General features: G+C 49.9%; 1 protein-coding gene across 4 annotated transcripts in view; it reads left to right on the forward strand.

Moving 5' to 3' along the window:
- Nucleotides 1-18,061, forward strand: part of KDM5C (lysine demethylase 5C) — a 392,248-nt gene that overhangs the window by 352,039 nt on the left and 22,148 nt on the right. For all 4 annotated transcript variants that reach the window (XM_078664512.1, XM_078664511.1, XM_078664513.1 and 1 more), the window contains one exon: nt 13,092-13,291. In XM_078664512.1, coding sequence (XP_078520638.1) covers nt 13,092-13,291 — 200 coding nt within the window. The remainder of the gene's footprint in view (nt 1-13,091; nt 13,292-18,061) is intronic.

The raw sequence follows: 18,061 nt of genomic DNA on the forward strand, positions 1-18,061 counted from the left end.
CTGTAGGGGTGGGAGGGCTCCCGAGGGCGGAGGGCCACCAGGTGTTGTCCCAGGCAGAGGTGCAGGGGCCGAGGACCTCGGTTTTCTGAGTTGAGCTGCAAGCGACTGTCTTTCATCCAAGCTGTGACGTTCGTTTTTTTTTTTTTACTTTATTTTTGATATTTTCCTTGACGAAAAACAATCATACAGGGAAAGTTCGAGGCATGTGGGCTGCTAAATTCATATCTATAGCATAGATCGCCGCCTAGTGTTGGGTCCGGATGATTGCACATTGTTGTCCTGGAAGAGTCTTCGAAGTATCACGAGATAGGTGGCTCCTCCCCTGGACTACAGTGCGCATGGACATCGACTCCATCCCCAGATTGTTTTTTTCCGCCATTGGGTTCGGATGTGATTTTGACGTCTCCTGTTCGGAATCGTTAAGGAACTCTTTCGAGGTCAAAAGGCCTTCCTTTTTCCGTCGGTATCGTTTGCGTTCGGTCCCGAATTTCTTCCAACTCATTGGATTGGATATCCGGGGGGTCATTTGACTCTTCGGGGATCGAGGCCTAGTCAACGCAGCAAGACCATCGACGACAACATGTAACGGAGCCCGTTCAAGAAGTGTGCGGTTCGAAGTACCCGCACATCGACGTCCATCCCGTATGCAACAAGTGCCTGTCGCCGGACCACGACGAGGCCAGCTGTATGGCCTGTTCGAAATTTCGATTGAAGAAGACTATCAAGCTTCGGCGCGTGGCGCGCCTCGAGGCCCGGCGATCGGCTCCAGCACCGGTGGACATCTTCGACGACCCAGAAGCACATGAGCAAGTGCGTCCCCTGCAGATTGCGACGGTGGAGGTCGAGTCCGGCGACGGAGCGGACGTCTACAGCCAAGATATAGAGGAAATCGTCGAAGGTAGGGGACGACGAAGAAGCATATGGGGCCATGGAAGATAGCTCGGAGGATGAGCTATGCCCCGTTCGTACTATTACAATGGCTCAGGTCACGGGATCCCCACACGGCCTTACCCACGACCTTACACCTCGATCCACGGCCCCGCCTTCCGGCCCGGCTACGGACACCTCCGCGGAGCCGCCATTACTTAAACCGAAACTGAAACCATCGGTATCGACGCAACCAAAGATGGCCAAGGTGCCATCGAAACCGAAGACGTCTGCTCCGCAATCGACGCCGTCGTCTTCGGAGGCCTCCAAGCCCATGAAAGCTGTCGACCAGGCAAAGGTGCCGAAGGTGGTCAAGGAGCCAAGCTCGAAGAAAGGCAGCGAGCCGGGATCCAAGGCGGGCGAGCCGAAGCCCAGGAAGGCAGTCGGGCCAGCTGCTGGCCACACTCTCGACCCGAAGACCACAAGGCCCGTCGGGGCGCCGTCTGTCAAGGGCGCAGAGCCGAGGTCGGAGGCTCTCACGCCGAAGAGTACACCTGCCGATCCGAAGCTGTCGGCTTCAACGTCTGCGGCCGTGGACAGTGATCGAGGCGCACCGGTCAAGGGGACTCCTGCGCCTCGACCAGATAAGCCGAAGTCATCGACGCCCGGAAGCGGCCCGAGGCCACTGGTCGCGTCGACGAAACCATCCGCGTCCTTTACCAAGCAGGTCTCGGACTCCCTCAAGAGGATTAAGGACAAGGCTTTGGCGTCGGAACCGAAGAATCCTTCCACTCCGAAGCAGGCTGAACCGCCGAAAACCGCCTCGACACCAATCCTCTATACGTTACCGTCTAAGGTGGCGCCGAAGGCCTTCGCACCGCGATCGGTGCCCAAAGACACTGTGTCGAAGCAGACTCCCCAGACTGGGACTGCAAGTCATCGACATCCTCTGCTGGAAGAACGGTCGGAGCATTTTATCGATGCCGACACCGGGAAGCTCACGCTCTACAAGAGGAAGATAACATCTTAACCTCTGGAATCGTATACAATTCCTCTGAAACGAAAAAAACCAGCAACAGACACTCCAGTACTGGTGGAACAGATTCTCCCACAGCCTAGGAGATGTGCAACACCTTCACCCACATACTCAGAGGTGGATGAAGGGGAGCAGGATTATGAATACAATTTCCCAACAAATACAGACCCTGATGAGCGACAGGACTCATGGATGGACACAGGGGATCAGGGGGACCAGCAAACGGTCCAAGATCCTCAGGCTTATAACATTAAACCATCACCCACTGAAGACTCTGCGGCTTTTAATGCATTAATTGAAAGGGCAGCTACAAACCATAAGGTGGAAATGCATGCTGACCCTGTGGAAGTGGACTTCCTTTTTGACACTTTCTCTGCTGCTGAAAAAACTGTCAAAACTCTCCCAATGTTAAAAGGGGTCCTTAAGCATGCGGCAGATATTTTCAAGGAACCTACAAGATCAAGGGTGGTCAACCCAAGAATAGAAAAAAAATACAGACCGGCACCTGGTGACCCCACTTACATAAGGGGCCAGTTGCCTTTGGACTCTTTGGTGGTCTCTAATGCCCGCAAGAGGGCAAACTCCCAAACAACGGGTGAAGCTCCTCCCCCGGACAAAGAGTCAAAAGTGCTGGAGGCATCTGGGAAAAGGGTAGCAGCGCAGGCGGCCAACATCTGGCGCATAGCAAACACACAAGCTCTGTTGGCCAGATACGATAGGGCGCACCATGACACCCTAGAGCAGCTATTGCAACACCTTCCAGACCAGTTTATAGAGGGAGCTGAAATGCTTATCCAGGAGGGAAAGCTCATCTCCAATGCAGCTATAAAATGTGCGCGCGACGCTGCAGACCCAGCGGCTCGAGCAATCAACACTAGTGTGATGTTGAGGCGTCAGGCATGGCTCCGCATCTCGGGATTCAAGCCAGAGATACAAACTACTATCCTCAACCAGCCCGTTAATCCAGACAGATTATTTGGCCCAGAGGTAGACACCACCCTGGAGAAGATCAAAAAAGATACGGAAACTGCCAAGTCCATGGGGGCTCTCCAGTCACAACAGTTTAGAGGGTCCACTTTTCGTCGCTCAGGCAATCGAGGTGTTAGCAGAGGGCACATGTCGCAGCAGACGCCATTCAATAAAGGTGGTGCGCAATCCTCGTACAGCAAGCAGGGCAGAGGCGGTTACAGAGGAAACAGTGCCAAAGGTAGAGGCAGAGGCAACAACAGTTCACGTTCCTCTGCCACCAACAAACAGTGACTCCTTGTCACTGCCCCCCGACCATCCAACACCTGTCGGGGGGAGACTCAAACAGTTCCATACCCACAAAGCAACGTCCTATGTCGGCAGAGCACTTGCACTTATTGCAGCAGGAGGTTCTGGTAATGCTGCAAAAAGGCGCTATAGAGCTCGTGCTGGTGGAGGAAGAAGGCACAGGGGTTTATTCCCTGTACTTCTTAATCCCCAAAAAGGACGGCTCACTCAGACCGATTCTAGACCTACGCCCCTTGAACCAGTACATTCTTTCAGAACACTTCCACATGTTGACACTGCAGCAGGTTCTTCCCTTGTTACAACAGGGAGACTTCCTCGCAACCTTGGACCTCAAGGATGCTTACTTTCACATACCGCTCCACCCATCCCACAGAAAATACCTCAGGTTCACCATACAAAACCGGCATTACCAGTTCAAGGTCCTCCCCTTCGGGGTGACCACTGCTCCCAGAGTGTTCACAAAATGTCTGGCGACAGTGGCGGCGCACCTCCGGAGACAAAGCATACATGACTACCTTTATCTAGACGACTGGGTTGTTCAAGCAAAGTCAGCCCAGCAGTGCGCCGCAGACATGTCTCACACCATTCACCTCCTTCACAGTCTGGGGTTTTCGCTAAACTACCCCAAGTCGCACCTTCAGCCAGCCCATGTGCAGCAGTGTTTGGGCGCGACAATACGCTAGCTGCCACAGCTCAGCCGAACCCAGCGAGGATCGACAACATCCAGTCGCTAATCCAAAGGTTCAGACCACAACACTCACTCCCAGCGAGAGTGTTCATGCAGTTGATAGGCATGATGGCCTCCTGCATCTTCATAGTCCCGCACGCCAGGTTGCATATGCGTCTGCTCCAAGAATGCTTGGCGCATCAGTGGAATCAGGCTCATGGACAGTTGAACGACCTAGTGTTGGTGACGGGTCGGGCATTCAGCTCTCTGCATTGGTGGAATCCACACAACCTTTGCAAGGGCCGACCGTTCCAGGATCCTGTGCCACAGATTATCCTAACAACGGACGCATCTCTCCAGGGATGGGGGGCTCATGTGCTCCACTACACAGTGCAGGGACTATGGTCGACGCAGCAAAAGAAGATGCACATCAACTACTTGGAACTGATGGCAATCTTCATGGCTCTCAAGTCCTTCAAAGTACATTTGTGCAACAAAGTCGTGTTGATCCGGACGGACAACATGACCGCCATGTACTACATCCAGAAGCAGGGAGGTACACACTCCACAGTTGTCTCATCTGGCTCAGAGCATGTGGAAGTGGGCCATTCAGAGGAACATCTTCCTCATGGCGGAACACCTCCCGGCAAGGACAATCAGATGGCGGACCTGCTCAGCAGGTACAGCCACCAGATGCACGAGTGGGAGTTACATCCATCAGTACTCCACCCGTACTTCCAGCAGTGGGGTCATCCAGAGATAGACCTGTTTGCCACAAGGGAAAACGCAAAATGCCAAAGCTTTGCTGCCAGGTTCCCTCACCCACAGTCGCAGGGCAATGCGATATGGATGAACTGGTCAGGCAAATTTGCGTACGCTTTTCCCCCAGCGCCTCTCATCCCGCTGGTGGCAAGAAAGCTAAAGCAACACTCGATGACTCTCATCCTAGTTGCTCCAACGTGGGCTCGCCAACCATGGTACACCACGTTTCTAGACCTCTCCGTGGTACCGCATCAAAGGCTGCACCTCACACCCAGGCTCTTGACGCAGAACCATGGCGACATTCAGCATCCAGATCCGCAACAGCTCAATCTGGCGATCTGGCTCCTGAGGTCTTAGAGTTTGGCTACCTTAATTTGCCGCCTGAATGCATGGACATCATTAGGGAGGCAAGAAAGCCCACTACCAGAGCTTGCTATGCAGCAAAATGGAAGCGGTTTGTCATTTACTGTACTGAACACAACATCAACCCGCTAGATGCATCCACTCCCAACATCATCTGCTATTTGTTACATCTTTACAAATGCAATCTAGCATACGCTTCCATTCGGATACACTTATCCGCCATAGCGGCTTATCTCCAAAACAGGCAGCATCTCTGTTTTCAGAGTGCCTGCCATTAAAGCATTTCTAGAAGGGCTAAAGCGGGTCATTCCTCCAAGAACACCACCAGCTCCAGTGTGGAACCTCAATGTGGTACTCACCAGATTGATGGGTCCCCCCCTTTGAACCTCTGCATTCATGTGAGATACAGTTCCTCACATGGAAAGTGGCTTTTCTCATTGCCATCACGTCTCTACGACGTGTTAGTGAGCTACAAGTGCTCACACTCCAAGAGCCATTTATACAAATTCTTTCAAACAGGGTGGTGCTGCGCACTAACCCCAAGTTTCTTCCAAAGGTGGTGTCACAGTTTCATGTCAATCAAACCATCGAACTGCCCGCATTCTTTCCAAACCCAGAAACAGTAGCAGAAAGAATGCTCCACACACTTGATGTCAAAAGAGCGCTTATGTACTATATTGACAGAACACAGCATTTCAGAAAGACACAGCAACTCTTTGTTGCCTTCTCACCCCAGCATAAAGGCAACCCCATTTCCAAAGCAGGAATAGCCAGGTGGATCGTTAAGTGTATTCAGATTTGCTATCAGAAGGCTAAGCGCACTTTAACGGTCCCCCCCAGGGCACACTCCACACGCAAACTGGGGGCCTCCATGGCATTTCTGGGTAACATTCCTTTGGAAGACATTTGTAGAGCAGCCACATGGTCTACACCACATACGTTTACCAAACATTACTGTGTAGATGTGCACTCCAAGCAGCAAGCAGCTGTAGGACAGGCTGTTCTTAAAACACTTTTTCAGACTTCTGCAGCTGGCACGGGCGGCCGCCGTTAATGGAGGGACTGCTATGTATTCTATGCATAAGATGTGAATTTAGCAGCCCACATGCCTCGAACTGAATATGCTACTTACCAGTATGCATCTGTTCTTGGCATGTAGGGCTGCTAACATTCATATCGCTCGCCCTCCTCCCCGGCGCCCGTTGCGGCTGCAGACTTTTCTTGCATTCAATCTCTAGCATGGCCATCGCTTACACTATTGCACTCCATCTCTGCCACAATCGCTAAAAACAATCTGGGGATGGAGTCGATGCCCATGCGCACTGTAGTCCAGGGGAGGAGCCACCTATCTTGTGATACTTCGAAGACTCTTCCAGGACAACAATGTGCAATCCTCCGGACCCAACACTAGGCGGCGATCTATGCTATAGATATGAATGTTAGCAGCCCTACATGCCAAGAACAGATGCATACTGGTAAGTAGCATATTCATTTCAGTGCGTATTCCATACATATATACGAAAATACATAGTTTGAGGTAATACAGCAAATTCGAGGACGAGCAAGCCACCCACATCTGGAAGCAGGCAAAGAATCATTATTACAACACAGTACAGGCAGGGCTGTAAGCATCGGATTTTGGGGTATAACTCATATTAAGATATAATTCGGAAGAGTATATTATCAGATTACCACATGAGGCCCTTCTACATTATAGGAACCATAGCTGTACATAGAGGGGAATTCAGGTTGCAGAACTACAACAGTTAACAGTTATCACATCTTATCATTACAGTGAAGTATCCGTTTCTGCCTCAAACAACTTTAGGATCCTCATCTACAGTTGAATCACCGTCCCCCTCACTGCGCGATAGGAGATAGATGGTCAAAGGCCCCCATACATATTTAGGGCTACTGGATATTGGCTAAATGTCAGCAAAAATAGCGGTCTGCTCTTGGCAGTAAAGGACATCCGTAAGTCGGCCCTTGAACTTCGGGGCTCTTCCTCGTCCCCATCGACATGCCACCCTTCTTTTGGCCAACAGGAGAGCAATATCAAGGAATTTTCTGTACTTTAAGCGTTGACGTTCTTCATTCCTTCATGGAAGCAGAGTCTGGTGTCTTCGGGGTTCTTCGTGAGCAAGAGGATGAGCTGGGTGTCATGGACGTAGGATACAATGCTGAGCCGATGCTGTCTGACAATGGTGGCGAGGGGGGGGGCCATGTAGATGTTGAAAAGCGTTGGGCTGAGCCATGAACCTTGGGGTACTCCTCAGCTGATGTCAGTGGGTTTGGAGAGGAAGGGAGAGAGTCTGATCCTCTGGGTTCTGCCGGAAAGGAAAGATTGGATCCAGTCGAGGGCGGCTCCTTGTATCCCCCTGTCGTGCGAGCGTGCCATGTGAGACGGTGTCGAAGGCTGCGGAGAGGTCTAGGAAGATGAGGGCCGCGGTGTCTCCCTGGTCGAGTAGCATGCGGATGTCCTCCATGGCGGCGAGGAGGGCGATCTCATTGCTGTGGTTGCTGCGGATGCTGCGGAATCCAGATTGTGAGGGATCCAGGATGGAGTTCTCTTAGATGAAGGCGGTCAGCTGGGCGTTTAGGAGTCTCTCGGTGACTCTGGCCGTGAAGGGGAGGAGAGAGATGGGCCGGTAGTTTTTCAGGTCCGTTGGGTTGGCCGTTGACTTCTTGAGGAGGGGTTTAACCTCTGCCCGCTTCCAGTCGTCGGGGAAGATGCTGGATCTGAAGGAGGCGTCGATTGTCCGTCCTAGTTCAGGTGTGAGGATGGCGGCCCTGTGGAATATGTTCGGTGGGCAGGGGTCTGTTGGGGCCCCTGCGTGTTTTTTCTTCATGGTCGCGGTGATGCCAATCAAAATACTTTTATTTGATTTAATTAAAATCATAAAGGGGTGGGCGTACCACCATGTTTCATAAAACAGAGGATCAACATTTTAAAGCTAGAATTTAAGAAGACTAGTTGTAGTAGAGAAGAGACAGAAGAAGTTTGAAGCTAAATCGTGTCAACAGGCAATAAATGTCGTGAATACCAAATGTTGCCGCAGGAGTATCCTGGATCCGAAGCCAGACCCACAGCTTCCCCTCCCAGGTCCACCCTACACCAGATAGCAATGTTACAACTGGTAAGATAGAGCGGTGCCCGAAAGGGAAAACAGGGGAACAAAACAAGGATAGGTGGGGGATTGAGAGAGACAGCAGATAATTCGTCTTCTTATCTGACACGTTTATTCAGGAGGTCATAAGGTCTGGATATCAGGTTACAAGGTGCTGCAGTGGAAATAAATAACATAGATTACTACGTTCTGCACAGTCATGCCTCTCTACTTATTCTGAAGTAAATCCCACGTTTACTACCTGGAATGAAAGCAGGGTTGGCTTTACTCTTTATCATCCATGTATTCTTCACGCATCTACCATCAACCCTAGAATATTGTTTCTGAACACAAAAATGGTCATGCAAAGACTGTTTACTGAATAAACGATAAATCTTTGTGTGTTAACAGGTAATCTCTTTACCTAATATTGTCGTATAACACATATACCGGGACTTGGTAGGAATGTCTTACTGTGCCCCTGCTTATAGTGCAAAACACTTCTCCTCATATAGCCACAGCCTTGTATCAAGAAGGAAGAATTCAATGCTATTCTTCCTGAAAAGCGCTGATATACGCTTGAACACCAGAATTCTAAGTTTACAAAACACGGAAGGAAAAGTTACCGCACGACTTTTCCTTTCTGACTGCCGGTTACCCTGGGAAGCGCCGGTCAGCGTATTTAATATACAACACACGTGCACACAATGTGCCAAAGTCTTTCCGACCTCGTAGTCTCTCCAAATACAAAATAAGGAATCATGAAGTCGTAGTGAGTCCGACTCCGAATAATGCCAACCAACAAATAAACATAGAGGGAAGGAACAATGCATACAAGACTAGGCAAAAAGAAATATAATACGAACTGAGGAAACTGAGGAAATCACTTCTTGCCATGAAACGTACCGTAGACGCCGAAACCCGACGAACCCGCTTTCGCCACCACCGTGACCCGGCCGGAAACAGCTAAGCCCCGGAAACGGAAACGAACGCAAAGCATTGAGGAAACACTAAGGAGGGACTAAATACAAAACTACTCCATTGCGCATGCGCCCTTCTCCGTAGGAGCTGTTTTGCCAACCATTATGCGCGATGTTTTCCAATCATTGCTACAGGCATGACAATAAATAAGAAATTAAAAAATCTTATGCCTCCTTTTTCCCCAAAGTTTGTAACATGATGAAGCCGTCCTGGGCGATTTGCTGCTGATTCATTAAAAAGATTTTATAATCAGAGCAAATAAATAGCTGTGTACAATTATTTTCAAGCTACTTGTGTTAAATCGCTATTTTTTTCCAGTTCTTTTGCTGCAGTTTTCCAAAAAGTTTATGGCTCTACAGTACAGGTGAGGTGTTCGATGGTGGTGGTATTCCAGGTCGTGTCGGTTGGCTTATCTGCGGTGGCGGAGAGGAGGGTGGGGGTGTCCGGCTTCTGTTCGCCGAAATTGTCCTAGAGGGCCTTGATCTTCAGATGGAAATAGGAGCGGAGCTTGTTGAAAAGTTCCTGGGAAGGTGTGACGTCCGTGGCTTCGCTGGGGGGTTTGGTGAACTGCTGCATGACGTTTAACAGTTTCTTGGCGTTGGCCGCATTGGTCTGATCTTTGTGTCTTATGAAGGTCCGTTTGGTGTCTCTTATGCGCTGGTGGTATTCCTTCAGGGCGCTGCTGTGGTTGTTCCGTGCTTCCTTGGTCTTCTGGTTTCACCAGGTTTTCTCTGGGTGTCTGCATGATAGCCTGGCTTCTTGAAGTTCTGTGGTGAACCAAGCGGCCTTCAGAGGGCGTTGTTTGGTGGGGTGGCGGACGGGTGCAAGCTTGGCACAGCAGGAGATCCAGCGGTGAAATTCTTTGGCTGCAGAGTTAGTCAGTCGTAGCGCTGGAGGGGGGTCTCTGAGGAGGGTGCTGTAGAGGTGTTCCTCTGTGACCTTGCTCCAGTTCCTTCGTGGTGGGTGGGGGGTGGTCTTGGGTGCGGCTTTGGTGTTGAAGGTGAAATGGACGCAGTGGTGGTCCGTCCAGGAGGGCTGGGTGGTGTGCCTTAAACGGATGTTTGTTCCTCTTGTGAAGATGGGGTAGAGGGTGTGTCGGGTTCTCGAGGAGAGTGGTGGAGTCTGGGTCGGTTGTCGAGGCGGAAGTTAAGGTCTCAGAGTAGGAAGTAGTCCGTGGAGGTGATGGTGTGGCGAGCTCGGTGATGGAAGTTTTGTAGCGTGACTTTCTGGATTCACTATGCTGTGCATTATTCCGCGGTTTAGTGGTTGGGTCCGGAATCGTAATCTTTCCTTTTTTTTCCGTAGCCCAGGTGGGCGACTACGTCCCACCCTTTGGTGTACTTCCTGTGACGTCGGCATGCTTCCTGCGGAAGTTCCCTCCTTTGGGTGCCATCGTCAGATTCTTTTTTCCGCCGTTAAGTCTGGATCGTCACCGAGAGACTCCAGAGTTTTTCCCGTTTGGGATGGCAGTGGCGATGTCGGGCCGGAGGTGGTGTTGGTCCCGTTTTCCGTGAAGAAGGCGACGTCAGGCGAGAGGTTGTCGATCAGGTCCCAGATTTCTACGGTGTGTCGGTGCATGGAGTGTACGTTGAGGAGGATGCAGGTCAGGGTTTCGTTGGTGCGTGCATCAGGCGGTCCTTCGGCGATAGTGGGGGCTTGGTCAATGGTGAAGGATCTATGGCAGGGTCTGCACAAGAACTATCCGTGGGTGGTGTTTGGCGAAGATCTCTCGCAGTCGGTTCGTCTTCCGGGGTTGAGTGCGTGTTGGGTGGCAGAGTTGTAGCGGTGGAGCCTCATAGAACCAGGGTTCCTGGCTGCGGACGGGTCCAAACGGGCTTGCCCTTGGCACGCCAGCGGTGCACCCACTGCGTGCGTCCGCTGTGCGACCGTGCAGCGGTCGGCGCTATGGAAGGGAGGGGCGCTCAGCTGGGAGGCGGGAAACGGACGATGGCAGGGGGGCGGGTCATCAGCGGCGGGAAGAGGGAGAAGGGAACGGCAAGGAGAGAGGGCAGTGAACACAGGGACCAATAGCAGAAACAGAGCGAAATGGGGCACAAATGCAAAGCGAGGAGAAATAAAATTACGGCAATGTGGAATACAAAGACAACACTGAGAAACTATGATGAGAAAAGGGAACGATGAAACAATACTCAGCGCAGTTACCGCGTCGTTGCAGGCAAGCGAACAGCAGCCTAGAACATCCAGGCAAGGGGCTCCGCGACGGAGCTGCCGGGGAGAATGCAGGCTTGTGACCGAGGTCAAGGTCTTACTGAGGACATTGAGGACAGCCTTTTAGTAAGGCTGACCAAAAGATTGGATCTAGAAACCAGGTTGCTGGCTCTAGAAAGAGAGCAGAGATGGGCCTAGCACCCATCCATGGTGGCAGCAATTTACTAAATAAGGATAAAGAGCCATCTTATGATACTAAAATCCCCAAAGGAATTTTCCTTCAATATGAAGTGATATCACAAAATGGTTCTCAGCCTGTGAGAGGGCCAGTGAAATGATAAAAGTGAAGAAGTCACACTGGGGGGCTCTCCTTTGGGAACTGTTTTCTGGTAATTGCAGAGACAGACTCCAGACCCTTTCTGGTGCAGATGCTGAGTCCTATGACCTCATGAAGAGAACTCAATCCGAATCCCTCAATCAGAGGAATATAGAATTAGATTCATGGGGCTCACAAAACCAATCCCGGATTGTCTTTATAGACGACAGTGTGCGAGTGTAAAGGTGCAGGGCCTCAAAGGGTGGCACAATACCTGCTGCAGCCCTTCGAGGCCTTCCCTGGCCACCGTGCCCTGGGTACCTATGGTACCTTTTGCAAGGGACTTGCATGTGGCCAGAGAGTTGCCGGTTGGGTTTTGTAACAGTACAGTTTAGGGAAAGAACATAGGCCCTGGGTACGTGGTTGGCAGGAACCAGAGCACACTCCGAGTACATCACTGTTCGGCAAAAAGTGGGGGCAACCATGCAAAATGGGGCTCTTTACTACACTATGGTAACTGGGTCCTAACTCGAACTACCTACAAGCGACCTCCAGAAGGTAATGTATTTATATGGATATATTTTCAATATTGATTCTCGGTTGTAAAAAGATTATTTACATAACTTGGTTTTCCCTTAAAAATGAGTAGTGTTAAGAAGTATCTTCGCCTTATCACTATGATTTCAACTTTATTACTTCTAGCTGTTCTGATTCAAGCATGTGAATATGAAAGATTCCATACTGGAGAATAAATGGTTTACGTACCTGTACACTGTGGTTTTCCAATATTGAGATCTTTCATAGATTCACTTGCGGCCCGCCCAACGCCCCGTTTTCGACTTGCCACATTATCCCTCATGTGACTATCCTCTTAGTCACTCTTGTTCTCGAAATCTGAGGTATGGTGGCTCTGCAGGGGAGATGAGGTCTGAGGCTGGTCTCTGATTGGTTGAAGTTTGGGTCTATTCTAAATATGTAGATTGTTTTACAAATGTACTTTCTCAATGCTTCCTAATAAACTTCTAATAGTACTGCATAATTAAGTTCTATGGGACTTCCACCATGATTACGGGAAGATTCAATCATGTGAATCTATGAAAGATCTCGGTACTCGAGAACCACAGTGTACATGTAAGTAACTTGTTTTTTCCATGGAACATGGCTTCCCGGTCGCTGTGCATGTCCGGTTGAGCCATCCGTACCCTCCTCCGTCGATAGGATTTAGACATCGCTCAACTGTATTGTCTGTGCCAGGTTACCTAAAATGGTTACAGTGGTTATGGGATGGCACTTTTAGTCAGTGTGGTATGAAGGAGGGTCCTGCTTTTTCCGTTACGCTGCTGCAAACCACAGCATTCTCCCCCGTTCTGATGCACCAAGATCTCTCACCAAATGCTGGCTCATTTTGTGAGGGGTGAAACTGTAATTGATTTAGGCATTATGAGCGGTGTACAGACTTGTTGCATGTGTCCGAGATTTTTTGGAGCAGCTCACTCCCTTCATGTGGTGGATGCTCTTCCTCTGACGCAACTCCTTGTTCTTTTCTAGACTTGGATCTCCTCATCTCCTGCCTGCCACGTCTGGAAGGACCTGTACTGGAGCTCTCTGAATCCTCACGACGACTGCTGGAGGACCTGATGATGGAAGGTGACCTGCTAGAGGTGTCGTTGGATGAAGATCACACCATCTGGAAGGTTCTGCAGGGATCCAAACCACCCAACTTGGAGAAGCTTCGCAAGTTAGTGGAGGTAGGACATACTACTTTCTTTCTCTTTTGCTCTGGCCTCTTCCAGTATATATGACCCTCTGCACTTTTAATGAACGAAAAGATCGGCAATCTCACTCCTGTTAGTATCCTGGAATATCGATCGGATTATCTAGTATTGGGTGCTGATGGGTATCGTCCCCTGGGCTCAAGAGGTGGGCAATATACATTTTTGCTGCGTTTCCCCAAAAGGCAAAAACGTCCCAACTCTGCCCTCCCTTGGTTAAAATGTTTGAAAGGAGTTGGACTTTAATCCTAATGGCAGTTTGAATCTTTATTTAATAATTCTTTACGTTTGTCAGGCCTTGGGAACGTTGAAATCATATTACATTTCATTGTTGTCACATTCGAGCCTCAGAACGTGTTTTTGGATAGCAAGACCAATGCCTTTCGGGCCCTTCATCAGGGGAGGATTCCTAAAATGTAACACCATACGTTAATCTAGAATACTGAATACCGCCTCAATGATTAGAATCTGCCTTCAGGATCTGGGGAGCCACTGAAATACTAGATTTAGGGGCGTTACTGGGAGTAACCGGGACTAATGGGTCCCTTATATGGGGTGTCTACACCCACTATTATGCCACCCTCCTGTGGGGGGAGGGGGGACGCATCGCCTTAGCCAAGATTAGATAAGTCCCACCATCTTCAAGATGATCGCATGGAAAAATGTGCTTTACTTCGCCTCCAGCACCTTAGGGGTGGAGTTGGCGAAGGGGGGCACACCACCATTTCTCGTTAAGTTTTCCCGCCAGTTCTCCAGCCTAAAGTAGGGGTTTGAACCGAGGGATGCCATTTGCTACTAGCAGCAGAGGCTGGGGTTTTATTACAAAGGCGGCAATGCCTTTAAAGATTCTCTCTCTGGAGCACTGTGCCTGCCTGGGAAGGAGGTGCGACACCACCCAGGATGGGCTTTGTTTCTGGCGTCGGAGAGCGGAAAGGGGTCAAAAACATGTCTGGTGGTGGCCGGCTGCCTACAGCTGGTCAGAGACCACACCAAGATTGCCACACTGGCATTAGTGTGGGTTTATTAAGAGGAGGAGTTTGGTACCAAACACTCATGTATTCAGTGAAGCCACCATGGTGCTGTGGAACTCGAGTTGTCGAGTTTCCAGCCCATGTACTCTATGGCTTCCTTGGCACTTACAATATTAAGGAATAGACTTCCGTATTGTTAGGGGCATATCTGCTCATTCAGGTATCCCCTCACCTGAGCTATAGTCACCGTGCCTTAGAGCGGTTCAGGCCTGTAGAGGGTGACTTACCCATACATTAGGCAGTGCTGCTTGACACAGCGCACAAGCAGTGTGCCATCTTGACTTTGCCATGGCATGCAGGCTGCAGTGGCAGTTTGCGCAGCCTGGGTGAGGGCTCTCTGGGGTGGCACAACCAGTGCTGCAGCCCCAGTGGATCCTGTGCCCTAAGTACAAGAGGTACCTTTTACTAGGGATGTATGCGGGTCATCTGAAGTGGTGGCAATTGTGATTCCTTTTTTTGTAAAGGACACAGGTGCTGGGAACCTAGTTACAGCGATCCAGTACACCTCAGTCAAAGTTGCGTCAAAAGCCAGGCAAATGTGTGTGTAGGAGTGCAGGGGGGTACTGAAACTTTAACCCAGTGTCCTACAGATATATTATGGAAAGCTTCAGGGGGACCGATGAGGGCACTTTCTCAAATGGTGATAAAAGCCCAGGAGTCGACACTACTGATAGTGACTGAATGATAGTATACGAGATGCATACCTCCCAGGTGGGCCTATGCCGGAGTAGGATTCTCAGGTCCTTTAGAAGGAGCAGTTCACAGTCCTTTCCTGGATTCTCCGCCTGATCGCTTAGTAAAATTCTTCAGTTTAATTGATCGAGCAGCAAAAAAGTTCAATATTCCTGTTCAAACTGAGATCAAAACAATCTTCTTTTTTGGATTTTAACGGCAAGGCTGGGTGAGCCAATATTTGATCTGTGTTTTTTTAGACCTTTTACGGTAAATGGGAGTTTCTTTTATGCAGGATCCTGTCAGTTTTGTTTGTTGCTTTTTTACATGCTTTTTTTCTCTGTTTGGGAAAGGTTCTGGGTGCAATGTAAGTTGGCTGCTGCACTACCTCTTTGTGTTGCATGAAGTTATTGTATAAATTCCATCGATTTCCGAGCGCCTAGAGACCTGTAGGTGATTTGGGGCGATATAAATCTAACATAACAATAACATAAGGAGGTCAGGGGTCACAATACATCGCCAGCCTGTTTGGTAAATGAGCTAAAGACATATTTGGTCATTTATGCAGTTGCTCACACAGCCCCACCCTCCTTTGCATGGCACCCCTACTATGGATCGGTGACTAGACACATTAGCAGAAGTCAGAGTTTTTTAAACAACTCCAACAAAAATTGGAAACACATCAGTGATCCGATCACAGTACGATGGCATATATAGCACGGGATGGCAACGTTCATGGATTTATTACAAAAAGATTGCAGGCTTAACCCCTTCCATGCGTCGGACGTCACAGTGGGTGTGTGCGGAGGATGGCCAGAGGGCCGTCCAAACCCCGCCCACTCAATAAATCGCCAGCAAAGCGGCAGAATTCGCGACGCGGTCAAGGTGTTAAAGCAAAGGCTATCTTAAAAGAAGGGGGACTTGCTGCATAGGCTGAAATCAATATATCTTGAGATGCCTGTATCAGTGCTGCCTTCATTTCTTAACGAGAGCACTTCGGTGAAACGGTTCTCCGTAGCACCTTGATCAAGTGGGGGTACAAGACAAAGTTTTAGACATTACTTTTGAAAGGCAGTACCTGTTCAGGAGACCCGTCGTTGAGACCTTATGAGCAATCAAGATTCACATGCTTTGCACATTCCCATTTAGTGGTTTGGTCCGGAACTGTTCTTATTATTCTCCAAATTTGTAAGTTTGTAGTTGTGTGTTGACATGAGTGCAGCCGACCATTTTAGGTTCTAATTTTCTGCAATTTGGTATGGAGGAGCAGGAGAAGTATTTTGAATTTGTTTTGTCAAGGGTCGTCAGCGTCCTGAAAAAATAAAACCGTTGAAGGAACAGAGATAAACACTGGGGAGAGGTTTGGGGATGTTTCGAGAGGGATTGGCAGCCGGAAAATATTTCTTGGCTGAAGTAGGATCTCTGGGGTTGCCCCAGTATTGGAACTTTCATAGGTTCCCATGCTTTGTATCATTCCCCCGTCGTCGGATTGGGAGCCTCGGTAAATAAAAAATACCATAGCAATAGGCACAAAAGAGAAAAATTAGGCCTAGGCCTCATCTCATTTTGTAGCCCATCCACCTCTTTGTGTAAAAGAGCCCAAACTTTCTGTAACAACTAATCAGTATAGCCTCACCCCATGGAACCCTCCTGAGAGCGCCTCAGAGCCTCAGATTTTTCTACCGCACGTTGTGCTAAGGAGTCTTCTCTGAGCTCTGCTCAGTTTTTTCTCTACAACTTGGATTCTTTTACATTTTCTTCAAATTTACAATGTCTGATAAGAAGGCATTATTTAGAGCTTGTGCTACTTATTCTAAAAAGAGACTGTTTGTGGAGGACAAGCATGGTGACCGTCCTGTCTCTGGCAGCAACGGCCGCTCCCCCACGCTTCCCTGGCCATCGAATACCGTAGCGCTTGGCTGCTTGGTAACGTTCTTTGCTTTGCTCAGACATTGTAAAACGTAGCGATTTGACATAATTATAGTAGCGCTTGGCTGCTTTGTGACCTAGATTACTCTGCTTGCACATTCCAAAACGTAGCGCTTTGCCGAGATCGCAGCGCTGGGCTGCTTAATGACATTGAAATTGTTTTTGTGCATACCTATAAGCGTAGCGCTTACTGCATACTCACAGCGCTTTGAAAGTGGTGCCTGGGTCTTTGATGCTCTGATCGCGCTTCCACACTGTTTGTGAGCCGAATCTCTGTTGGGTGTTCGTGCTGGCTTATTGTAGGAGCGCTTTAATCTTAACTTAATTAGAGCGCCGCTTTCGTTGCTGTGTGGATCCCTGCCTGCTTGCTGACACGCATTCGCCCCGTGTTTTCGTTTGTTTTTACCGCCATCTTGTGACGGTGCCTCCCGGCCCGTAGCTCCGCCCCGCTCCCGCCTCCCAGCTGACCCTCCCTCGCCCCTCCCCCTCCACTATCCACATATGACTGATGTCTCTACGCGCAGCGGTCGCGCCCCAGTTGTGCCAAAGGTAAGCCCGTCTGCGCCCGTCCGCGCCTGGACCGCGCCCAGCGCCCGTCCCCCTGCTCTATGCCGCTCCCAACCCCCCAGAGTAACTTATGATGCCGCTACTCTCCTCGCCCTCAACGCCGGACGCACCCCACTTTGCGTAGCAACCCCAGGACGTACCCACGGCCCATTCTCCTGCCTCTCCTGTAAGTTCAACTGCTTCAGGACCCTCACCAAACACACTTCCTCCACACACAGCTCCGAACCCAACGACTTGAAATGCATCCTACTGAACACCCGATCGGTCCACCGACATGCAACCGAACTCTGGGACCTAATCGACACAGCGTCACCTGACATCGCCTTCCTTACTGAAACATGGATGATTGCATCCTCTGCCCCCGACATCGCCATAGCCATACCGGACACTTACAAGATCATTCGAAAAGACCGCACCGAACAAACTGGAGGAGGCATCGCCATCGTCCATAGAAACACCATCAAAATTTCAACCAGCTCTGACGACAATCTTGCAACCGCCGAACACCTCCACTTTCAGATCCACACCGATCCCAGGACCACACTTA

Source organism: Lissotriton helveticus, chromosome 10, assembly GCF_964261635.1.
Source record: "Lissotriton helveticus chromosome 10, aLisHel1.1, whole genome shotgun sequence".
Lineage (NCBI taxonomy): Eukaryota > Metazoa > Chordata > Amphibia > Caudata > Salamandridae > Lissotriton > Lissotriton helveticus.